The sequence below is a fragment of the Rhineura floridana genome, chromosome 3, assembly GCF_030035675.1.
Source record: "Rhineura floridana isolate rRhiFlo1 chromosome 3, rRhiFlo1.hap2, whole genome shotgun sequence".
Classification (NCBI taxonomy): domain Eukaryota; kingdom Metazoa; phylum Chordata; class Lepidosauria; order Squamata; family Rhineuridae; genus Rhineura; species Rhineura floridana.
Window position 1 is genome coordinate 224383883 of NC_084482.1, and position 26089 is coordinate 224409971.

General features: G+C 45.7%; 1 protein-coding gene across 1 annotated transcript; it reads left to right on the forward strand.

Moving 5' to 3' along the window:
• On the forward strand, nt 1-24410 carry LOC133379063 (vomeronasal type-2 receptor 26-like). The gene is made up of 7 exons (XM_061613672.1): nt 1-43; nt 6399-6483; nt 8592-8886; nt 11478-11573; nt 13449-13676; nt 15520-15646; nt 23506-24410. The coding sequence occupies exons 1-7, from the start codon at nt 1-3 to the stop codon at nt 24408-24410; spliced, it is 1779 nt and encodes a 592-aa protein (XP_061469656.1).
• The last annotated feature ends 1679 nt before the right edge of the window (nt 24411-26089 follow it).

The window sequence follows — 26089 nt, forward strand, 5'->3', positions numbered from 1 at the left end:
ATGTTGGCAAGCGGGGTTGCACGGAGGGAGCCTCGAAACAAAGGTATGCAATTGGGGGCGGAGGGGAGGTTTGAAGAGAGGAGGACCCCCCTCTTAAAAAAAGGTGGTAAGAGAAAAATCAACTCTGTTGAAATGTGGACTGCGCATACCATGGACTGCGAAAAAGACAAATAATTGGGTGTTAGAACTAATTAAACCAGAACTGTCACTAGAAACCAAAATGATGAAACTGAGGTGACCATACTTTGGACACATAATGAGAAGACATGATTCACTAGGAAAGACCATAATGCTGGGAAAAATAGAAGGGAGTAGAAAAAGAGGAAGGCCAAACAAGAAATGGATTGATTCCATAAAGGAAGCTACAGATCTGAACAGGATGGCTCATGTCAGATGCTGCTGGAGGTCGCTGATTCACAGGGTCGCCATAAGTTGTAATTCACTTGAAGGCACATAACAACAACCCAGCAGACCCTCCAGATCTGAGGATTCAGCTCTGCCCCATCCCGTCTGCCTCTCCGCTGAGCTGGGCTGGCTGTGTTGGGGCTGGATCAAAGCATCCCTCAGGCACATCTGTAGTTTTGATAATGAATTTAAGGGCCTTAAGCCTGGAGATGGAGGCACCTCATAGTTGGAACAGAGCTAAGGAGACAACAGTGCGCTAAATGGACCGGTTCTTCATGTGTCCTCATTTGTCCTTTGGTTCAGCTGTTATAGTTGAATAGTGAGGCTCTTCTTTAAATACTACCATTCTACCAGCCCTCCCCAGTTTCCTATTTTGTTAGAGGTCGCCATTTAATCTAGGAAAGCAGAAACATGGCCCTGCCCTCCTTGTTTTTGGGAGGCCTGGCAGACAAACTGTTTAGCGAATGATGTTTTTCCTGCAATGGGTGCAAATTGGTGGGAGCTACTTCCGCTCCCTCTTCCTACACCAGGTGTAAGTTCCCTACTAAATCAGAGGGCATTATCCAGTTACTCCACACCACGCACCTTTATGGCACATCCACAGCGTACATAGAAAACATATGGCTTCCTCCAAAGAGTCTTGGGAGTTGTAGTTTATGAAGGGTGCTGGGAATTTTATTCACCCTGAACTTGAACACAAACTGTTTAGCGAGTGACGTTAACTTGATTCATCCAGTTAATGGCACCATTCCAGGCACAATACAGTGACATCTCGCAGAGGAGGCTATCCACTTTGCTCAATTGAATGATTTTTCATAGCCCACAGCAGATTTTGGAATGCTCACCGCAAATTCCCGTTTTCTCTTCTTTATTTTAGCTGGGAAAGACTGGCATCTCTTAGAATACACCCTCCCTTTTCCTGGGGTGTATGATTTGTCCTGGCCCAGACTACAGTTTGGGGTGGGCACCCCTAGTTACTTATTTTTCCCTTCATGTTTTTGTCTGTTTTGGTTTGGCATAGATGCCGTCATCCGTGCCCTGCACCCAGTCAATCTGTAAGAAAGGGGTGGGTGTCTTCTTACATCCCTCCATTGTGAGAACTATTCATTTATTCCTGCTTTCTCCTTCCTGATTTTTAAACACTTCCTTATGCATGAGAGCATATTTTCTCTTATCCCATGATTGCTGTGTTGCACTCCATGTTTGGTAATTCTGTCTTCCATAATATTTTCCACTACTTTTCCCGGAACAGCTAATAGGCCTCTGATTTCCCAGATACCTTCGGTGTCCGTCTGGCTTTCAAACTGTAATACATTTGCCAGTCCATATGGTAACAAGTCTTTGGGAGAAGGTATTCACCGGTCAGAAAGGGGCTTCCCGCCTCCCCTCGCTTGGGGTTGTTTGGGTTGTTTTCAGACCTCTCAGGTAGATGCCATCTGGACCTGACATGATTTGTGAACACTAAAGGAAAAGATCCCGCTAGCTACATCTCTCTTCAGTGTGCGAGTGGAGGGCAGATGATGTCCACACCTTGCCTGGGAGTATGAATGAGGAAATCAATTGTTTTCTTCTTCCAGGGACTGGTGACATTTGAGGAAGTGTCCTTGCACTTCACCCAGGAGGAACGGGCTCAGCTGGATCCAGACTAGAGAGCTCTGTACAGGGAGATCATGCAGGAGATTCAGGAGATGGCAACCTCTTCTGTTAGAATTAGGAGAGGTTAAGGATAGCCTTCTTACTCCCTTCCTGGCATCCCTGCTTCACAGATCTGACCCGCTATGCATTTCAGATTATCCGGTAGAGTTGCCATCATTTCCTACACCCCCTTTTCCCAGACAGGAAGACTCTGGGGGCCAATTTAGTACTGATAATTCTGGGATCCTAGGGACAGGATCCCCTGCGCTTCCCAGCCAGAGCCCTCTTTAACTTACTGTAGGGTCTAAAACCAACACTCTCCCTCTATTGCTGCCACCATTCTGAAGAGTCAGCTTTGCTTTAGCACCTCAAAATCCTTTTATTGGGTAGTGGGGCACCCACGTTCTAGCTCAAGGATCTACCTGATCCAAAGTCACTACTTACCTCCAGGATATTGATCCTCTCAGGTGTAAAGCTGTTTGGCTGGTCCACTGCAGGATTTTTCCTGATGGTGGATGAGGCACAAAGGCTGCATATCACAGCCCACCTTTTAAGGATATTTCCTCCCACAGAGGTTTGTGGGGCACTGGACTCTCTTGGATCAATTAATGCTGAACTCATGTAGTGCAGGTGTGTGTGTGTGTGTTATGTCCCTTCAAGTCGATTACGACTTATGGCGACCTCCAAGAGCAACTCTCATGAACCATCAGATCTTGTAAGTTCAGGTCTGTGGCTTCCTTTATGGAATCAATCCATCTCTTGTTTGGCCTTCCTCTTTTTCTACTCCCTTCTGATTTTCCCAGCATTATTGTCTTTTCTAGTGAGTCATGTCTTCTCATTATGTGTCCAAAGTGTCATGAAAACCTGAATTCAAGATGATTGTGTAGCAAAGAATTGTGGGGTTTCATTTGTTAATGTGGGATCTTAAGAGGTTAACATTTGGTTTCTATATTGGAGCTATGAGTTGACAGTTTTATTTCTCGGCTGTGGGTAAACAGAGGCCCACCCTAAGACCACCTTGTCAGTAGAAACCTGGCTCCATCAAGGTCACCAAGACTGGGATGCTCCATTTGGCTGGTGATTGATTGGCCCTTTCTTATTTATTATTTATTAATTTAAAATATTTCTATCCGGCCCTTCTACCCTAAAATAGGGCATTCAGGGCGGCTTACATTAAAATTGAGCACATACATAATAAAATTGTACACAATAAAAATCACAAAAACATTAAAATACATAAAAAGCAATTAAAATACATAAAGTAATATATATACATATACACAGACATACACACACATATGCATATATAGGGAGCGGTACGACTGCAAGAGTAAAATTTAACATAGAAAGCATAAAATCAGTGTCAGGCTCTATCTTCAATCCCTCCCAAAGGCTCTCTGGAACAAGATCACTTTCAGAAGTCTCCAGTAAACCAACAGGGAGGGAGCAGAGCGGACTTCTTGGGTACGATATTCCAAAGCTTGGAGGCCACAGCTGAAAAAGCTCTTTCTTGCATGCCTGTCAGTCTAACACCTTTCACTCCGGGCATGCAGAGGAGACCAGAGGCAGATGATCTTAAATCCTGGGCAGGTACATATGGGCGTAAGTGTTTCCTCAGGTATACTGGTCCAAGGCCATTTAGGGCTTTAAAGGTCAGAACGAGCACTTTGAATTGGGCCCGGAAACAAATTGGGAGCCAGTGGAGTCGACAAAGCACAGGGGTGATATTATCCCTGCGCCGTGCTCCAGTTAACATTCTGGCTGCTGCATTTTGAACCAATTGCAATTTCTGAACCGTTTTCAGAGGCAGCCCCACATAGAGTGTGTTACAGTAATCAAGCTTCGATGTCACCAATACATGTGTCACTGTGGCCAAGTCAACTGTCTCCGGGAACGGACACAGCTGGTAGACCAGTTTGAGTTGGCCAAAAGCACTCCTGGCTACCACAGCCACCTGATATTAAAGCAGCAGGGCAGGATCCAGGAGGACTCCCAAACTGCGCACCTACTCGTTCAAGGGAGTGCAACCCCATCTAGAACAGGTTGCAACCCCGTCCCTGGTGCAGTTTTTCCCTTGACCAACAGTACTTCCATCTCGTCTGGATTAAGTGTCAGTTTGTTAGCCCACATCCATCCCTTCACAGCCTCCAGGCACTGGTTTAGGATGAGCACTCCCTCCCTGCAGTCAGGTGGTAGGGAGAGGTAGAGTTGAGTGTCATCAGCATATTGATGACATTGTACTCCAAATCTCCAGATGAAAGAGCATGGGAGACAGAATTGAACACTGCGGTACTCCACAGGCCACCGGCCAGGGGGTCGAGCAGTAGTCTCCCAGCACCACTTTCTGGGGCCTGTCCATCAGGTAGGACTGGAGCCACCATAAAACAGTGCCTCCCAATCCCAACAGTTTCTGCAGGTTGCAAATGTATTTATGAATGCAACGGGTTGGTGACTGTGATGGCCCTGTAAATATAATACTGTAAATATGGTAAGTGCTGGTTTATTAGAGTATACGTGGTAAGCAGACTGAGTGGGGGGGACTACATGGGTTGGAATGTTGAAGAGTGTTGTGTGATGATTGGCTGAGCATCTGGATGTCTGAAGGTATAAATGAGAGGGTGACCGTTGTGGGGCAGTGTTGAGAGGAGGTTTTTGAAGAGGGTTGTGGTTGGTTCTGGGTTTTGGAGGGGTGGATTGGATTTAGGTGGGTAGTGACACAGGTTATTTATGACTAAGAAATATAAAGAGTAACACATCTTATGAAACTACACAATGTAGCAATAGGCCAGGAGGAGACTAAGGCACAGTCTCAAGGCAATATTGTTTACATGCCTGTGTTGAGGCTTATCTGCCCAGATCGAGGGCCCTTTATTTATACTCAAAAAGACCCTCTGGGAGGGGGCACCTATTCCTGCGAGATTTTCATCTTTTCCGGGGTTAGTGTCTTTTGATCTCACACCTCTAACGTTTGTTTATCTCACAGCGACCTTGAAGTTGTTCTATCCTGAGTTCAGAATGCAGCGGTGAAGCCTTCCCCCACCCTCTCAGAATGTGTGAAAGCCTTCTCTCTAATGAACTCATCCTGTTTGTTTTGACTAATTAAATTGCCTTGACCAGCCTCTGTTTTTAGGCAGAGCACTAAATCTTCTTTTCTCACCTGTGTGTTTCATGGTCATCCAGATTTTATTTATTTATTTATTTATTATATTCATATACCTCCCCATAGCCAAAGCTGTCTGGGCAGTTTACAGTTAAAGATCCTGAACTTTCTTGCCTCAGGGAAGGGGAAAAAAACCTTTGGCAAAACAGAGCCTACGGAGTGGCTGCCTGAGAGCCCCCTAGCTGATACCGATCTCTTATGAGCTCTTTCACAGTCCACTCCAACGATGTCCTCCAAAGCCAACTTGCAAAGGAAAAGTCTAGTGTGTCAGGCAGGCCTAGGCCTAAGGCCTGGCTTTGACTCTGCTCTGCTCAGACTCTTGCAGGATTGCCTAACATCACTAGTGATCCCACGAGAGTAAGCATGGGGGGAGGAGGAATCTCCCTAGTGGGATCACTCCTGGGGCCACACTCTGCCCCACAAATACACCCCATGCCAGGCATAAATTGGTTCTTACAATGTGCTGCTTGCACCCACTTGCTCTTGGGGGGGGGGGAAGGAGATGTAGCATCAACTTCTTTCCCCCTTCCAACCATATTTTTCATTCAATAAACCCTTAGTCCCACCCAGAGCTTGGAAAAGTTACTTTTTTGAACTACAACTCCCATCAGCCCCAGCCAGCATCTGCTGGCTGGGGCTGATGGGAGTTGTAGTTCAAAAAAAGTAACTTTTCCAAGCTCTGGTCCCACCCCCTGAAAAACTCTGGGAACAAATCCAGGTCAGGGTGGATGGTCACATCTTCAGGACAAACCCCACCTCCCATGTCACCACATCAGCACTCTCATCCATGCATGTGTCCCGTCACCTAAGATGTTGGCAGGAGTGTCAACCCCACCACCATCTTGAGTGACAGTAGGCAAGTGCGCTGTTGCAGCAACACATGAGGTGGGGTGCTGGGCCTATTCAAGCCTGCACTGGCTACTTTGTGGTGTGTGTTGGGGAGCATCACAACAACCTGGGCCCACGGCAGTCTCTCTCTCTCTCTCTCTCTCTGTGTGTGTGTGTGTGTGTGTGTGAGAGAGAGAGAGAGAGAGAGAGAGACAGAGAGAGAGTTTCTCCAGTGTGCAAATGTACTTATGAATGCAAAATTGTTTGTAACCCTTGCCCTAGAACGATAACTTGTTTCAGGCTCATCTAATGGTGGTTCTCAAATAAAGGTCATTCCCCGCTCAGCTTTCCTCTCCCTGTCCCTTCTCAGAATATGGAGCCACATCGGTGACTTCTCTTGCAAACATGTTTTCCTCCAGCTCTGCACCTGATCCTCAAGCCAAACAAGTGCAGAGGTGAGCTTCCCCTTATAATTATTAATTATTGATTTAATTACCAAAATTACCCTGCAACTATCACCTTTTGAGACAAATAACAGAAATGTCAGAATTGAGAGCAGCATGAAGAAACTCACAGTGCGAAGGCTTCATATCATCTCTTTGCTGCCCCAGGCTCCTTCTGGGAGGAAGGGTGGGACATAAATTTAACGCATGAATGATTGAATGAAATAAAATGATTGGCGCCTTGGTCTTGCAAGAGACTTTGCACTTAGAAGTGGCTAACCCAGTTGGGAGACCCACAGTGATGCTGCTGCTGCTGCTGTTGCTGTTTCCTTGTGCTGCCTCTCGGATCTTGAAGGCAAAATGCCCCTTGAGCCTGAGAAGGGACCGTCCAGATGCACTGAATTATTACAAGCCAGGAGACCACCTCGTAAGTGGGGTCATATCTACAACACACGCTCTACATGGACCAGAGGATTTCCGCACACCATCCCAAATGGTGATTTATGAGTAAGCCCTTACGCAGCAATCGGTTTAATGGTATTCAGCCATGATTTTGCCCACCCCAGTTATCTTTATTTGCCAGGAATAAGCCCTGTTTTCTGGAGCTTGTTCATGGCCAATCTAGAACTTGTCCACATCCAGTGTATTGCCTCCATCTTTCATTTCCCTACCTGCAATAAACAAAACATCTACTTATTAAGTCATTAATAAATTGAAGCCCAATCCTGAAAAGACATTGGCGTTATGTGTTCGAAGATTGCTGATTGAGAGTTAGGAAGATGATGTGATCTTGTTGGGGTTTCACACCCCTGGCAAGAGCAGTTCTGTAGCTTGGGGGTGCTCCTGGATTCAGAATTCTCACTGGAGGTTCAGGTGAACTTGGAGGATAGGAGTGCCTGTTTCCAGCTCTGACAGGTTCTCTAGCTGTGGCCCCTTTTGGAATGAGATGATTTGGATACATCACGAGCTCGTAACTTCCAGATTGGATTATTGCAATGCATACTATGTGGGGCTACCCTTGAAGACAACTCAGAAACTTCAACTGGTCCCAAATGCAGCAGCCAGATTATTGGCTGGGGTACTATTTTGGACTGACATAAACTCCATTTTAAAACAGCTGCGCTAGCTGCCAGTTTGTTTCCAGACTTAATTCAGAGCGTTCACATTTGTGTTTAAAGCTCTAAACAACTTCGGCACCAGATATCTGAAAGACAGCTTCTCTATAGAGCCTCTTGGGTGTTACGATCAGCAGAGGGGCCCCACTTGGTAATTTCACTGCCCTCAAAAACTTAGGGGGTGGCGGCCTGGGCAGGGCATTCTCTGTGGTGGTCCCTAAGTTGTGGAATTCCCTCTCATTCCCCGCAGAGGTGCAACCGGCATCTTCATTCTGCGGCTTGTGTCATAGGCTGAAAACAGACCTCTTTACCCTGGTCTTGCTTAATCCACCCTGAAGGGTGGGCATTAAATAAAAGTAATAGTTATAATAGACAGTAATATTTATATTAATTATTAGGGTGGCTCGTAAGAAAACAAGTATAAACCGGCATAAAAACAGGTGTAGGGAGGGAAAACAACTTAAACTTAAATTCTGGTAGAGCAGCCTTGTGGCTGCTTCCCCCCCCCCCCCCCGTGGCTAATGGAGAATACGCAAAAGAGAGAACAATGGAGGAGGTAGAGAGGGGAGAAAACCAGGAAGTTACATCACAGTAAACAAACACAGAGCTGTCCCCAAACTAGCTAGAGGTTCATCTCCCTATATCTGTACTAAAGCATGCAGGCTTGCTTATTCCCAACATCTATTTCACATGGACTCTCATATATTTCCCTCCTCCCTTTTCAAGCAAGACAAACTCCAGCAAAGCTACCCTGAAGCTTTAATATCTCTTTACAATGTCTAAGTGCTGAAATCCATTTTTGCTTGGCTCTGTTTAACCACCAAGCCGCTCTTGGCTCACAAACCATTATGTGATGAGGATCTCCTATTTAGAGTCTTGCTTTGAACTGTGCTGACACTGGTGTCATTCTATGAGCAAAATCCAGAGACTGAAGATTAAGAAAGCAGAAATTTGACATGTTCTCACTGAATGGAGAATGACATTATGATACACATTTTGTTGCAGGACAGGAGGGCTCATTGCCTACTGGTATCTGCTGTCCTTCCTGATTGCCATTCATGAGATCAATCAGCATCCCAGGATCTTACCCAACATCACCCTGGGCTATGACATCTATGAGAATTATTTCAATCCAAGAACGACTTATGATGCCATGCTAGATCTGCTTTCTCCTGGGAGGGCTAATGTTCCCAACTACAGCTGTGGAAGACAGAATAAGGCTCTGGTTTTCATTGAAGGGGTCGACTCGGACACTTCTGTCCAGATTTCAGCTATGCTGGGAATAAACAAAATCCCCCAGGTATGAATACTCAAGCACAGGCAGCCACCCCTTTGCCAGACAAAATGCCAGGAGTCATTTAGAAGGGCTGCCCTTCCAACCACAATAGTCTCCCAGCCCCCATTTACCAGTCCATAGCAGGCATGTGGATGTAGGGAACATGTGAGATTCCCTAAGGAAGGGTTTGTCCTGCTGGGGGAACAATTGTCCCCCAAAAAGAATAATCAGAGCACTCTCTGACAGGGGGTGTGGATTGAGCTTTGGACTAAAGTCCCTGGGAAGCTACAATAGCAAACTCTGGAGAAGCCAGGCTGTGAGATTCCCAGTAGCTTACTGGGAAAGTGCAGTGGGGAAATGTGGCATGAATTTTAGCTCAGGGAGACAGAAATGCAGCTCCCACAACTTCCACAAGGCCTTTAAAGGGTCTGTTTGGCAACAGTGATTTTGCTCAATACAAGTAAAGATATACTATCCCAACCAAAATGAGTAAACTTGAAGACTAAGTTGGGTAAGGGGAAAAGAGTGAAATGTTTCTGAAAAGGAAAAGGAAAAAACATACCGCTTTAATCCAATACAAACATATAAAATATAATCAAACCAAATAAAATTCCGAAGATGAAACAGTAACAACTGGATTTCTCAGTTCAGGTCAACATCCTTAGATACAAAGTTTGTCAGACCAAAGGAGTTTTGACCCAATCGGTCTTGTTCAGTGGTCAGAAGAAGATTATTATGGTCACAGAGAATTGTTCCTCTAGGTTACTCCGTCTAAACAATGTGGTGAGCTGACCAGTCATGTAACTCATGACCATACAAAAGTATACACAAGTGGTACTAGTTAATATTAAAAGTTGTGTTGTCCTGGTGATTTTCAGAGCTGACACTCAGATACATAAAAGCTTTACAGAATTACCAGAACACAGCCACATTTATGGTTTGCAGATCTTCTGAGAACAGCTGCTCAGAACCAGTAGGGTGCTATCTGTACTGCCTTCTTCCAGTTGGATGCCTCTTTCTTTTTTTGAAGTGCCGTCATGAGCAGTACAGGTATGCCCAAATTTGCCCATTTCCCTTGCAAAATCTCTGAAGGGATTGACATGGTGATTCCTGCTGCAGAGCTGATCTTCCTCATGCCACCACAATAGGCTCCTTCCATTGTGAGCATCAGCTGATCTGTCAGACGTCATCATAGCTTACAATGGTAAATCTAATGTACCAGATAGCTCCTCAGCAGTGCTCAGATGAGAAATGAAATGAAAAGTGAGTCCAGGTGTGGTGTGGTTGAAAATGACGCTCTTTCCATCTGTACAACAGTCAATGTAAGTGGCCCATTGCACACATCACATACTAAGTTTTACTTGCTTTTATCACAAGTACAAGTCATGGAATCATAGAATAGTAGAGTTGGAAGGGGCCTATGAGGCCATCAAGTCCAACCCCCTGCTCAATGCAGGAATCCAGATCGAAGCATTGCTGACAGATGGCTGTCCAGCTGCCTCTTGAATGCCTCCAGTGTCGGAGAGCCCACTACCTCTCTAGGTAATTGGTTCCATCATAGAATCATAGAATAGTAGAGTTGGAAGGGGCCTACGAGGCCATCAAGTCCAACCCCCTGCTCAATGCAGGAATCCAAATCAAAGCATTGCCGACAGATGGCTGTCCAGCTGCCCCTTAAATGCCTCCAGTGTCGGAGAGCCCACTACCTCTCTAGGTAATTGGTTCCATTGTTGTATGGCTCTAACAGTTAGAAAGTTTTTTCTGATGTCCAGTCAAAATCTGGTCTCCTGCAACTTGAGTCCATTATTCCATATCCTCCATTCTGGGACGATCAAGAAGAGATCCCAGCCCTCCTCTGTGTGACAACCTTTGATGTACTTGAAGAGTGCTATCATGTCTCCCCTCAGTCTTCTCTTCTCCAGGCTAAATATGCCCAGTACCTCACATTAAACTAATGCTCCAATGAGCTTGCAAAAGATTGTTTCTCAAACAACAAAAATATCATGGAAGATCAGTAAAGTGGCCCTAAAATGTTCAGAGTACTCTATTTTTTATTATTTATTTAAAATATATCTATCCTGCCCTTCTACCCTATAATAGGGCACTCAGGGCGGCTTACAAAAATAAAACCAAGCATGTACATAATAAAATTGTAAACAGTAAAACCACAAAAACATTAAAATAAATTAAAATACATAAAATACAATATGCATATATATACACACATGTATACATATAAGGAGTGGTACTAAAGGGACTACAAAGGTAAAATTTAACGTAGAAGGCATAAAATCAGTGTCAGGCTCTACCTTCAGTCCCTCCCAAAGGCTCTCTGGAACAAGATCACTTTCAGAAGTCTCCAGAAGACCAACAGGGGGGAAGCAGAGTGGACTTCTTGGGGGAGGGTTTTATTTATTTATTTAAAATTTAAACTTTTATGTCATCTGAAAGGTCAGAAAAGGGTTAAACTGCTGCCTAGGAACACTCTACGTCTCCATTAACAGAGTGCATAGAGAAATGAAGGGCATCCTGTCCACAGTTTTCAATTAATAAATAAAATCTGTGATTTGCCCAAAAAACAGAACAAATCCTCCATCCCTTCCTCTCCTTACTAGGTCAACTATGCTTCTGTTAATCACGTTCTTGACAAAATGCAATTGCCTCTCGTCTACCGGATGATCTCAAATGAAGAACCTCCAAGCACAGGGATTGTGAGTCTACTCCTGCATTTCAAGTGGACATGGATCGGTCTCTTTGCTCCTGACACCAACAATGGAGAAAGGTATCTGAACACCTTGACGCCTGTTCTCATTAGCAGTGGTGTTTGTGTTGCCTTCTCACAAACCATCTCACGAGAGGCTCTTTTTATAAAGGATTTGTACGAAAAGCTCCTGCACAAGACTTCATTTTCCATGGACAGGAAAATCAATGTATTTCTTTACTACGGGGAGTCTCAGTCTTTCTTAGAGGCTGCACATACACTAGAAATAGTGGACGCAACCCTGAAGCCAATTATGGGGAAAGTCTGGATCACAATAGCTTTGTCATATGTCAGCTCCAACATGTCCCCCAAGATACTTGACAACAATCACATCCATGGTTATTTATCTTTATTTGTCCACACCAAAAAAAGATCAAAACATGATGACAAGATGCCAATCCTCTATGGTAATCCAATTTTGCCAGTAGGACATCATTGCTTATATTCGAGGCATCTGTTATCTGTGAAAGGCCAGAACCAATGCAGAGTGAAGGAGAACCTGGAGGGCTTCCCTCAGGATGTCCTTGAAAGGAGCCTGTTTCAAGACACTTACGGCATTTACAACACAGTCCGAGCTCTGGCACACGTCTTGAATGCTGCATTCTCATCCAGATCCAAACGATTTTCGATGGTGGATGGAAACAGATTGGAAAGTGAAAGGATCCAGGTATCGCAGGTATTCTTTTTCCCCTCTAGTGATATGGCTGGATATGGTTTCATTGACAATGACAGTCAGTTCCACTCTGCAGATATTATTTTTACTTAAAGATGCAAACTAACAAAGGGACCATAACTCAGTGGTAGAGTCACGGGTTCAATTCTTGGAGTTTCTAGTTAGATCTGTGAAAGACTTCTGTCTGAATCCTTGGGAACCTGCTACCAGTCAGGGCTGACTGTGTTGCTGTGTTGTTGATCATCTTGGTATGATGAACATGTGATGTTCCTGTATGTGAATGTAATGTAAATATGGTAAGTGCAGGTTTATAATAGGAAATATGGTAAGTGGAGTGAGTGAGAAGGGGGAGTACATGGGCTGTAGAATGCTGGATGATGATCGGCTGTGTGTTTGAATGGCTGAAGGTATAAATGAGAGGATGACAGTTGAGTCGTGGTGGGGGTTGGACAGGGGGGTTGGACAGGGAGGTTGATGTGGAGAGTAAGAGGTGGCTGTTGAGGTATTGGATTGGGAGTTCTGAGGCAAATAGTAGGAATTAGGAACATAAGAGAAACATATATGAAACCATATGCTTGTCAATGAAATCTATTTGTAATCTTGTTATTCTTAGTGTTATCAATAAATATTTTCTTGGTTTACTTAAAGCCTGATTCCTCAGCTGGGGAATCTTAAAGATGCAAACTAACAAAGGGAGCATCACTCAGTGGTAGAGTCACTGGTTCAATTTTTGGAGTTTCTAGTTAGTTCTGTGACAGACTTCCATCTGAATCCGTGGGAACCTGCTACCAGTTAGGGCTGACATACTGAACTAGATGGAGCAAAGGTCTGACTCTGTATAAGGCAGCTTACTATCTTGGAGGCAGACTCTGAAAGGCTTTCAGAAGCGTTGGTGAGATGAGGTGCCATTTTGCCTATTTCTGAGGTGAGGTGGACTCTCCTCATACCCAATGGCAACTCTGTTTCTCCTGGTGCCTATTTCTTAGGTTCCACTGCTGGGAGAAAGCCTAGTTTCCCAACACCACAATTACATTGTGAACATTAAAAAAGCATCAAGGCTGTATGGCCAATCTGTGTTTAGAAGGCACGTGGACCAGCAGGGTGGGAATGACCAACTTTTGCTCAATGCTGGGATTTTCTCTGTCATTCCAGGTTCACCATTTCTTGAGCAATTTCCAGTGTTACAATTCTTCCATGGATGGTGCATATTTGGATGAGAAAGGGGACCTGGCTGCTGACTTTGACATTGTGAACTTTGTGATGCTTCCCAACAACTCCCTTCATATAAGGAAAGTTGGGTGGATGGAGAGTCACGGATCTCCAGGCATAAAAGTCACCATTGATCAAGATGCCATTGTGTGGCCCCGTTGGTTTAACAAGGTAGATGAAGCCATTCAGTTCACTTTACGCTTGTTAATAATTATTAATCCCACACCCCCAGCTTTATTGATTGGGGGAAAGTGCTTGTATTAAAAAGGATGTTTTTTCAATATTCACTCCTTTGCCAAATACATTTGCTCACACAATACAGCTACTCCTTCACCAAAAAGCATAGCAATTATAAATTACTTTATTTACTTATTTATTCATTAAATTAATATTCTGCCCTTCCTCCCAAAGAAGCTCAGGACAGAAAACAATACAGTTTAAAAACTATTAAAAAGAGTTAAAAACGATCACATCCTTCCACAGCTAATAATTTCAGGGCTGCCCAAACAATACATCCACTCCTTCACCAAAAACATGGCAATTATAAAATATTTTGTTACATTGTTTATTCATTAAATTAATATTCTGCCCTTTCTCCCTTTTGAGGACAGAAAACAATGCCCTTTAAAAACTATTAAAAAGAGTTAAAAACGATCACATCCTTCCACAGCTAATAATTTCAGGGCTGCCAGGAACAATAAGATGCCTGAGTAAACAGGAATATTTTAAAATTCCTCTTCAGGGAAACTGACACATTTCACCAGGGAGGGCATTTAAGAGAGTGGGCGCCACCACCACCAGGATCGTCTCAGGGGTCACCAACTGGAATACACCCCACGGCAGCACAGTATTAAAGCTCTAGTTTTCCTACTCTCATGTTACGTCAGGAGCAGGCAACCTTTTTCCCCTGTCAAGGGCTACATTCCCTCAGAGGTAATCTTTCAGGGGGCTTCATCCTTGCAGGAAGTGGAGCCAGAGTCAATGTGTCAATGATGGGTGGAGCCAAAGATGAAAGTTTTCTGTATCAACCGATGCAGAATAAAAACAAACCTGACTCAGTTTTCACCACTTAGTATATTTCCATATCCTATTCAGGACTGTTCAGAAGTAAGTCCTACTGGTTTTGAGGGGACCAAAGCAGGATGGAATCAAGGTTCCCCGAAGCACAAATTCTTTGGAGGCCAGTCTGCCTCAGGTTGGAAGAAACAGGTGAGAAGCACAGATTGTAATAGGGTTGCCAAAGACAGACTGTTGACTTTTCGCCGAGCCTTGAAGACCTGGCTCTTCAGGCAGGCCTATGGGATCTCTGGGGTGGGTTAGGTTTTATACTATGTTAGCGTAGGATGGTTCTGTTAGATGAGATGTTATGATATTAATACTGTGATGATTATGTATATGTTGAGATTGTATTTTATATTGTACATCGCCCAGAGTGTCCGTTCAGTCAAACTGAAAAAGTGCAGCTTCCAAATGAGTAACATGGGCTCCTTTGAACCTTCCCAATACGTGCATTTTTTCTTTACTTAAGGTTTCTAACTGACCCGAAGGAAATAGCAAACATGGAGAAGAGGCAAGGAAACAGGGCAGAAGAGGGGAGGGAAAGATCTATGTAGTGGCCTGCTCTTGGAGAGAATCTATGAGGTCAGGTGGACTTGAGAATGTCATGGAGAAGGCTGGGCTGAGAAGATCATGAAGACTGAACTAGCCTCTAGCAAGGGTTATCTTAAAGTGAAATTGTATACATGTTTAAACAAAATCAAGGTCCAAACTACTCATGACATTCAACTTTAATCTTTTTTTTAAAACAATAATAAAAATAACAGTTTCTGGAGGGCCTGATCTGGATCCAGACTGTTTAATTTTCTTCCTTCCATTCTGCACCCCTGACAAAAACACCTTCCATAATCACCCCACTGCAGTTGCTATTGGAATGGGAGGGAAACTCCTATTGACTCCGATGAGTTTCCATAGGCACAAATACCCCTAACACGTGAGCCTCTGTCTTTATGGGCAGATGGTGCCTCGTTCCAGATGTACTGAGAGCTGCCGCCCTGGGGATGTCAAGGTGATCCGGGAAGGAGAGCCGCTTTGCTGCTATGATTGCGCTCCCTGCGTGGAAGGGACAATCTCCACCGTGGAAGGCAAGTGACTCCAGAGCAAAGGGCTATAGCTTTGTAACAGAGCGTCTGCCTGGCATGCAGAAGGTCCTAAGCTCAATCCCCAGCATCTCCAGGTATGGCTGGGACACCTGCCCCAAAACATGTAGAGCCACTGCCAAGTCATTGGACACAATACTGAGCTAGATGGAGTTCTCTTCTGGCTCTTAATGTGGTGTCAATAAACTGATGGTGAACTAAGATTACCATGCTTTCCTCCTAGGAAACCTAATTTGTTCTTGCCAGTCTGGTCCCCATTCAATAGCACCAGCCATCGCAAGGGGTCATTTATTTATTTATTTATTTTATTAGATTTATATACCGCCCAACTAGCATTAGCTCTCTGGGCGGTGAACAACAGAATATAAAAATACAAAACATCTCAGATCTCATAATAAATACAGCATAAACATATATAAAACAAGAAATCAAAAACAATTACAACAAAATTTAAAACTAAAACGAGTTACATATTAAAACGCCATAGCAAAGAGGCAAGTCTTAACCAGGCGCCAAAAGGAGAGCAATGTCGGCGCCATACGCACCTTTTCGGGGAGACTGTTCCACAGTTCGGGGGCCACCACTGAGAAGGCCCTAGATCTTGTCACCGTCCTCCGAGCCTCCCTATGAGACGGAACTCGGAGAAGGGCCTTCGATGTGGAGCATAGTGTATGAGCAGGTTCATATCGGGAGAGGCGTTCCGATAGGTATCGTGGTCCCGTGCCGTATAGGGCTTTATAGGTCAAAACCAACACTTTGAATCTAGCCCGGAAGCATATTGGCACCCAGTGCAAGCGAGCCAGAACAGGTGTTATGTGTTCCGACCGCCTGGTCCCCGTTATTAATCTGGCCGCCGCATTTTGGACAAGCTGTAGTTTCCGAACTGTCTTCAAAGGCAGCCCTACATAGAGCGCATTGCAGTAGTCCAGTCGTGAGGTTACCAGAGCATGTACGACTGATGTTAGGTCCTCCCTGCTCAGATAGGGACGTAGCTGGGCTACCAGCCGAAGGTGGTAGAAAGCATTCCGTGCCACCGATGCCACTTGGGCCTCAAGTGACAGGGAAGGATCTAAAAGAACCCCCAGACTACGAACCCGGTCCTTTGGGGGAATGTAACCCCATCCAGGACAGGGTGTATATCCACCATCCGATCCGGGAAACTGTTCACCAGCAGCATCTCAGTCTTTTCTGGATTGAGCCTCAGTTTGTTAGCTCTCATCCAGTCCATTATCGCAGTCAGGCAACGGTTCAGCACATCGACGGCCTCACCTGAGGAAGATGAAAAGGAGAAATAGAGCTGCGTGTCATCAGCGTACTGGTGGCAACGCACTCCATAGCTCCTGATGACCGCACTCAACGGCTTCATATAGATGTTGAAAAGCATGGGAGACAGAACCGAACCCTGCGGGACTCCACATTGCAGAGCCCACGGTGTCGAGCAATGTTCCCCAAGCACAACCCTCTGGAGACGACCTGCTAAGTAGGAGCGGAACCACTGCCAGACAGTACCCCCGACTCCCAACTCCGCAAGCCTCTCCAGAAGGATACCATGGTCGATGGTATCAAAAGCCGCCGAGAGATCAAGGAGGATCAACAGAGTTACACTCCCTCCGTCCCTCTCCCGACAAAGGTCATCATACAGGGCGACCAAGGCTGTCTCAGTGCCAAAATCGGGCCTAAACCCCGATTGAAACGGATCTAGATAATCAGTTTCATCCAATAGCACCTGGAGCTGGCCAGCAACCACTCATTCCAAGATCTTGCCCAGGAACGGAACATTTGCTACTAGTCTGTAGCTGTTGAAATTTTCCGGGTCCAAGGAAGGTTTTTTCAGGAGTGGTCTTACTGCTGCCTCCTTCAGACAGCCCGGGACCACTCCCTCTCGTAAAGAGGCATTTATCACTTCCCTGGCCCAACCAGATGTTCCATCCCTGCTAGCTTTTATTAGCCAAGAGGGGCAAGGATCTAGTACCGATGTGGTTGCACGTACCTGTCCAAGCACCTTGTCCACGTTCTCGAGCTGAACCAACTGAAACTCATCCAGTAAAACATGACAAGACTGCGCTCTGGACGCCTCACTTGAATCATCTGCTATAAACTGGGAGTCTAAGTCCCGGCGGATGCATAAGATCTTATTCTGGAAGTGTTCAGCAAACTCATTGCAGCAGACCATCGATGACCCTACCGTGTCCTGAGGGTAAGTATAGAGTAACCCTCGGACAACTCTGAAAAGCTCCTCTGGGCGGGAAAGAGATGCCTTAATAGTGGCAGCGAAATATTGTTTTTTCGCCACCCTGACCGCTTCCAAATACTGCTTAGTGGAAACACTTACCAGCACATGATTGCATCCATCGGGAGTTCGTCTCCACTTCCGCTCAAGCTGTCTCCTATCCTGTTTCATCGCTCTCAGCTCAGGGGTATACCAAGGAGCTGTATGAGCTCTACACAGGAGAGGGCGCACAGGAGCAATCGTATCAACAGCCCGAGTCATCTCCGCATTCCACAGTTCAACCAGGGCTTCGATAGGAGCGCCAGTCTTATCAGCCGGAAAATCCCCAGAGCCCTTTGAAAACCTTCAGGATTCATTAGTCTCCGGGGGCGGACCATTTTAATAGGTCCCCCACCCTTGCAGAGGGGAAAAGCCACTGTAAGTCTAAACTTCAGCAAGCGGTGATCTGTCCATGACAACGGGAGAGATGTAAAACTCCCCACATCCAGATCACCATCCCCATGTCCAGTTGCAAAGACAAGATCTAGAGTATGCCCCGACACATGTGTTGGGCCGCTGATATATTGAGACAGCCCCATGGTTGTCATGGAAGCCATGAAGTCCTGAGCCGCCCCAGATAAAGTAGCCTCAGCGTGGATGTTGAGATCTCCCAGTACCAATAGTCTGGGGGATCTCAACAGCACCTCCGAGACCACTTCCGTCAGCTCAGTTAGGGAAGCCATTGGGCAGCAAGGTGGGCGGTACACCAACAAGATTCCCAGTCTGTCCCTCTGACCCAACACTAGGTGCAAACACTCCAGACCAGTAACTGCATGGACATGGTGCTTGATGAGTGAGATGGAACTCTTATAGACCACAGCGACCCCACCTCCCCGACCCTCGGATCTACCATGATGCTGAACCAAGTACCCCGGTGGGCAAAGCTGAGAGAGACTAACTCCTCCCTGCTCACCCACCCAGGTCTCGGTTATACATGCCAGATCAGCTGCCTCATCCGCAATCAGATCATGGATGAGGGAAGATTTATTTTGTACCGACCTGGCATTTAAAAGCAGCACCTGGAGATCTGAGAGTTGGCTGATAGGACAACCGACAACCCTATGGATGTGAGAAGGACCGGAACAAGGCACAGCCATTACATGTCTGGGCCGCATTCCCCTTACCTGGCATGTCCTTCTCCCAACGCCATACCTCCCTCTGCCCATCACTACACTAATTGGGGCCCGCTCCAGTCCCCCCAATGGGCGAGAAAACCTCTCTCCTAGGCACATGATAGAACTTAAATACCCAAAAACTTAAAAACAATAAAATGAAACAATATACACACACACACTCTCATACACATCAAATGCACTTACATATACATAACAAGGACCGAACATACATATATACATTCACACATCATCCACAATCAAGCGCCTCCGCACAATCCCACACTCAGTACGACAGGTACTGATGCCAAAAACCCTTCTTCTTCGAACGAGAGGGCCGCATTGTCAGACAACACTAAAGATGGTTGGAGTGTGTCAGATGTGTCAGCTGTGTCAGCTAACCTCTTCGGCGCAGTGCCATCATCAGGAACCAGGCTCCCCCAAAAGTTACTCGTGTCTCTCTTGATCCGAAAAGCGAAGCCGGGGACACCCAAAATGCCCGGCAACGGCAGCGACAAAGAAGCGCAAGCCACAACGCAAAGCTGTAACAGCGGCAAGAGAACACGAATCCACAGCGACGAAGCACAGGGCCACAGCGACGGCGACTGGAACAAGCTCCGAAGGGAAAGCAAAACACAGCAGCAGCCAATCGGAACAGACCGCACACCCAGCCGCACGACAGCGACGAAAGAAGCACAGACTGCAGCGGGGAGCAGCATCGAAAAGAAAAACAGCGGCAGTGACAGAGCGCCGATGGAAAGCGCACATGCCGCCCAAAGTGGCATAGACCACAGCACCAGCAGCAGCAAAACGACTGCAGCCACCAACAAATCCAAGCACAGAGCCAGCAACAGCTGCAGCGAGGCGCACAGCAGCAGCGAACGGAGGCGACAGCCAGAGACGTAGGGACGCAAACAGACAGCCAAGAAGGCAGGAGGCCGTCCTCATCCCCAGCCTCAATTTCTGCACCTCGCAGTTCGCAGCTCGCAGCTCATGCACAAGTTCTTAAAGTCACAGTTCTAATAGTCTGTTTATGCAGATTCTGGAAAGCACAAATGGGAACAAGAGGGGAGCATCTGTGGACAGCACTGGGGACGGGGGTATGACTGAGTGGATCCAGGATGTGTTCAATGTATCTTTGCAGGAAGGAGTCGTCGCAGCCACACTGAAAGAGGCAGTGATGACAGCCCCTGAAAAAAAATCCACCCTGACGCCACACTGGTTTGTGACAACTTCTGCCCTGTTGCAAATACACAATTTTTTTCAGGAAGGTGCTCAGAGCTTGGAAGTAACTAGTTACAAGTAACGAATTACTTGTAATTCATTACTTTTTGAGGAACGAGTGGTAATTCCTTTACATTTTGATTGTAATAGAACTAGGAGTAATTTTACTACTTTTGTGGAGTAATTGTAACGTTTCCAGAATTACTTTTGGGCATTACTCGGGGGGGGGAGCAGGAGGAGTCTTCTGCTCCTCTGATTTGTGGATGAAAATCATGTGCCTCAAACTGGGCTTCTGTGCAGCATCGCTCTTTCTTCATGCTCTGTGGATGGGCAGGAGGCTACGAGGGAGGAGGCGGAGAGTGAGACGGGGTGAAGTGGAGAAAACAATTATTTAAAAAAACGAATAGTGGTGGTGAAGAATGGAGGGGGAAAGGATCCAGAGGTCAAGAACATGGATAAAGGAGGAGAAGGAGGCAGCAGCAGAATGGAGATAAAGAACTGTGGAGGTGAAAGATAACAATGTGTGTGTGTGTGTGTGTGTGTGTGTGTGTGTGTGTGTGTATACTGTGTTTGCACTTGGCACACAAAGTGGCCTCCACCACCCTGTCTGGCTAATGTGCTGCATTTGCAGTATTTTAACTTTTTTGCATCTCAGGGGAAAATGTTTGCTTGAGTGAGTGTCCCTTAGTTGGTGACAGGGCAGGGTCTGGGAGGTGGCTAAGTGAGAGAGATTATGCTGGCTGGCTGAGTGGGGAGGTTGCACTTGGATTGGCGTGGAAAGATCTGAGTAGTGGCCTCAGCCTCCCTCCCCACCTCCCTTGGAAGAAAATCTTTCTGCTACTTCCGGGAGTACTCCAGTTCAATCTCAGCCTTTCTGCGGAAGAAGTCATGGAGGTCCTGCAGGAGCTGCAATCGGGGTTCAGACTACTCTTCTAGGCATTTGGACTGTCCCACCAACTGGGTGCAGATTTATTTTACTTGACTTTCATATTCTGCTATGATCTCTTTATCTTTCTCGAACTTAGTTCGAGATGACGTCTTCGGAAAGCTCTACCAAGATCCTAACGACCTTTTTCCTTTAGAAGGAGCAGAAAGGCCCTCCCTCGGCTTGGTCTGCTCTGTTGGATCACTTTTTCAGCTTAATCCTTTTCACTTTGCTGCAAAGAGAAAACAGCGTCTCATCTTCTCTCTCTTGGGCAGGCAATTCCCCAGCATCTCCCTCTTTCGATCAGCAGCCGCTTCAAAAAACTGAACCTGGTGCGGATATGAGATGGAACTACTGCCCTTGTGCTAACGACCTGAGTGAATGGAGGGGGGAGGGGAGAGGAGGAGGGTGTGTCACCTGCACCCAAGAAGCCTTGAAAGAGCCATTGCGTGTCAGAGAGGGAGAGTTCTTTTTAAAAACACACACAATAAATAAATCACTAAATATCGCCAAGCGCTGGAAGCCACCAAGTTAAATAATCAGAAAAAGCAGCAACACATGCAGCACAACAAAATGCTCACTGGGACAGGACGTTACTCCACTGCTGAAAGAATTGCACTGGCTGCCCATTTCCTGCTGGGCTAAATTCAAGGTGCTGATTTTGGTGCACAAAGCCCTATACAGCTCGGGACCAGGATTCCTGAAAGACCGTTTTACCCCTTATATGCCCAGTCGATCACCGTGCTCTGCGGGTGAGGGCCTCCTGCAGAGACCATCTTACCAGGAGGTCCGTTCTGCACAACATAGGAAGTGGACCTTTAGTGTGGTGGCATCTAATAATAATAATAATAATAATAAATAATAATAATAAACTTTATTTCTACCCCACCCTTTTTCCAGTAGGACTCAGAGCGGCTTACAACTAAAAACATACAAAGTATACAATTAAAAATAGAATTAAACTTTGAGAAAAATTAAAACCATAAAACATACGTTAAAAACAGCAGACAATTTAAAATAATAAGGCCGTATAATGTAGTCACCAATCCTAGGACACTTAATCCTAGTCGTTCTCTATCCCAAATGCCCGTTGAAATAAAACATCTACCCTGTGGAATTCCCTCCCCTTAAATATTAGACAGGCTCCATCTCTGTGGCTTTTTGGCACCTACTGAAAACCTTCCTCTTTCAACAAGCCTTTTAACTAGAGGCTTTTATCCCAGTCTACACCTGTATTGGAATGCTTTCAACATGTTTTGTTTTTAAGAAGTTTTTAATATCTTTTTCGTGTTCTGTAATGATTTTAAAGATGTTTTTAGAGTTTGCCGCACTCTGCTGCTTTCGGGAAGAAGACAGGATATAAATTTTGTATTATTGTTGTTGCTGGATGGGATATTATTATTATTATTATTATTATTATTGTGGTTGTTTATTCTTGCAAATAATTGCAAGAAATAATTGAGAGGACTGATTCACCCTTACAGAGAATATGCTTATCTGCTAGTGCTTGGCCATGCGAAGAAGATGCAATTCTCCCTTACAATGACTGAGTCAAACTATCTGCCAAGCCTAGGGCTGTGTGCTTTGATGGTGAGGACCCATACGAAATGTAACAAAATCACAGCAACTATGCAAAAGGGAGAACTTGCCTCTTTCAACAAGCCTTTTAAGTGGAGACCTTATCCAAGTCTGCATCTGTGTTGGAATTGTTTTTTAATATGTTTTTAAACCACTTTTTAAAAAAAAGTTTTTAATCTTTTTTTAAAAAAAATATGTCTTGAAAGCTTTTTAAAAATGTTTTTAAAGACGTTTTCTTTAAATATATTTTAAAGTCTGTTTTTATGATGTTTTAAAGTGTTTTTAGTGCTTTTCTTTGCCGTCCTGGGCTCCTGCTGGGAGGAAGGGCGGGATATCAATCAAATAATAAATAAATAAATAAACTGAGAGCAAATCCCTGCCTTGTTATTTTTCTTCACCACAGCTATCAAAGCCACTCCTATCAAAAGAACACAGTGCCATCAGCTCCATATATTTTGGATGAAGATGATTTTGACTTGGCACCATTTTGACTCGGTGCCATTAACATCGTCTTGTCCAGTCTGCCCCCTTAGGCTGTCCACTTGAAGCAGCCCCTGAATAAAGGCAGAAAAACAGCTTCCAAGTGTTTCCACTTCTGCTACCACCATTGTCCAGTGGTAGAGCATCTGCTTTGTATGTAGAAAGTCCCATTCTCTGTCCTAGGCATCTCCAAGTAATGCTGAGAATATCCGCTGCCTGATACCCTAGATGCTGATGTAATTCTTCTACTTTTCAGATGCAGACCACTGCACCAAATGTCCAGAAGATCAATATCCCAACAAGGACAGAGATCAATGTGTCCCCAAGATTATGACTTTCCTGTCCTATGAAAAATCTTTAGGGATCACCTTGGCTTCTTTTGCCCTCTTCTTATCCTTAACTACTGGCTTCATTTTTGGAATCTTCATTAAATTCCTGGAAACTCCCATAGTCAAAGCCAACAACCAGGACCTCTCCTACATTCTCCTCACTTCCCTACTTCTCTCCTTTTTGTCCTCCTTCCTCTTCATCGGCCAACCGAGCAAAGTGACCTGCCTTCTCCGACAAACAGCCTTCAGCGTCATCTTCTCAGTCGCCGTCTCTTCTGTCTTGGCAAAAACCATCACTGTGGTGCTGGCCTTCCTGGCCACAAAGCCAGGGAACAGAATGAGGAGATGGCTGGGAAAGAGTCTGGCCAATGCCATTGTCACTTCCTGTTCAAGTGTCCAAGTTGTCATCTGCACTATGTGGCTGGGGATTTCTCCACCCTTCCCAGAGTCTGACATGCACTCCCAGCCTGGAGAGATCATCCTGCAATGCAATGAAGGGTCTGTCACCATGTTTTATGGATCCCTCAGCTACATGGGTTTCTTGGCTGCCATTTGCTTCATGGTGGCTTTCCTAGCCAGGAAGCTTCCTGGGGCCTTCAATGAAGCCAAGCTGATCACCTTCAGCATGCTGGTCTTCTGCAGTGTTTGGGTCTCCTTTGTGCCCACCTACCTGAGCACGAAGGGGAAATACATGGTAGCCGTGCAGGTCTTCTCCATCTTGGCCTCCAGTGCTGGGCTTCTGGGCTGCATCTTCATACCCAAGTGCTACATTATTCTACTGAGGCCTGATCTTAATACAAAGGAACACCTAACAACAAAAACAGAAATCTGATTGTTATGAAACATTTCCCCCCATTCATCATTTACAAGGTGTAACATCTTTGGTGTTTCAGATTATGTGAAATTATTCTGCAGGAGATATTGTTATCTATAATTACTTCTTGGTTCCTGTCAGATGTATCCTTGTCTAAAATGCACCCTTAATGATTTCTTTTAGAATGTGACATCCTTTGGGAAAACAGTGTGGAAATGCGCTGAAGCACAAATCAAGTAACTGATGAATAAAAGAAAAGACTAATTAGAAGGGGGTTAAAAATGGCTGCTCATATGAATTGTACTTTACTCATCCCTGATCACATGTGAATGTCTCCTCAAGGTGTGGCCAGGAAGAGAAGAGACTGGACCTGGCAGCGGTGTCACTAGCAGGACTGCGGGGGGGTGCAGACCTCCGTCGTGCGCCCTCCCAGGTGCATGGACGGGGGTGGCTGGCTTCGTGTGTGCATGCACGCATGCGCGCGCACTCACCACGCACTCCAGGCTTCACCGCCAGCAAGCGGGCACCTGCTTTCGGTCTCGCCTGCCCGCCTGCCCGCCTCCGAGGAGGAGTTGTCTGCTCCGATGCCGACCCTGAGCGCTTCTCGGCTCCTTTGCCGGGCAACGGGGCGGGGCAGTGCGGGGCTGGGTGGGGCTGGATATAAACAGGTAAAGTAATTAAAATGCTGATAGGTAGAAATGCAAGGAGTGCCAGGGTTAGAAGTATAAATCAAGTTTCTACATTTTCCTTTAAATGCATATATAGAGATTGATACTAAAGGGACTACAAAGGTAAAAATTAACATAGAAGGCATAAAATCAGTGTCAGGCTCTACCTTTAGTCCCTCCCAAAGGCTCTCCGGAACAAGATCAGTTTCAGAAGTCCCCAGAAAACCAACAGGAAGGGACTTCTTGGGGTAGGGTATTCCAGAGCTTGGGGGCCACAGCTGAAAAAGCTCTCTCCCGCATGCCTGTCAGTCTAACATGTTTCATTCCAGGCACACAGAGGAGACCAGAAGCAGATGATCTTAAATCCCGGGCAGGTACATATGGGCATAAGTGTTTCCTCAGGTACATTGGTCCAAGGCCATTTAGGGCTTTAAAGATCAGAACCAGCACTTTGAATTGGGCCCGGAAACAAACTGGGAGCCAGTGGAGTTGATAAAGCACAGGGGTGATATTATCCCTGCGCCGTGCTCCAGTTAACATTCTGGCTGCTGCATTTTGAACCAACTGCAATTTCCGAACCGTTTTCAAAGGCAGCCCCACATAGAGTGTGTTACAGTAATCAAGCCTCGATGTCACCAATGCATGTGTCACTGTGGCCAAGTCAACTGCCTCCAGGAACGGACGGAGCAGGTAGACCAGTTTGAGTTGGCCAAAAGCACTCCTGGCTACCACAGCCACCTGATATTCAAGCAGCAAGGCAGGATCCAGGAGGGCTCCCAAACTGCGGACCTGCTCCTTCAAGGGAGTGCAACCCCATCTAGAACAGATTGCAACCCCGTCCCTGGTGCAGTTTTTCCCTTGACCAACAGTACTTCCATCTCGTCTGGATTAAGTGTCAGTTTGTTAGCCCACATCCATCCCTTCACAGCCTCCAGGCACTGGTTGAGGATGAGCACTCCCTCCCTGCAGTCAGGTGGTAGGGAGAGGTAGAGTCGAGTGTCATCAGCATATTGATGACATTGTACTCCA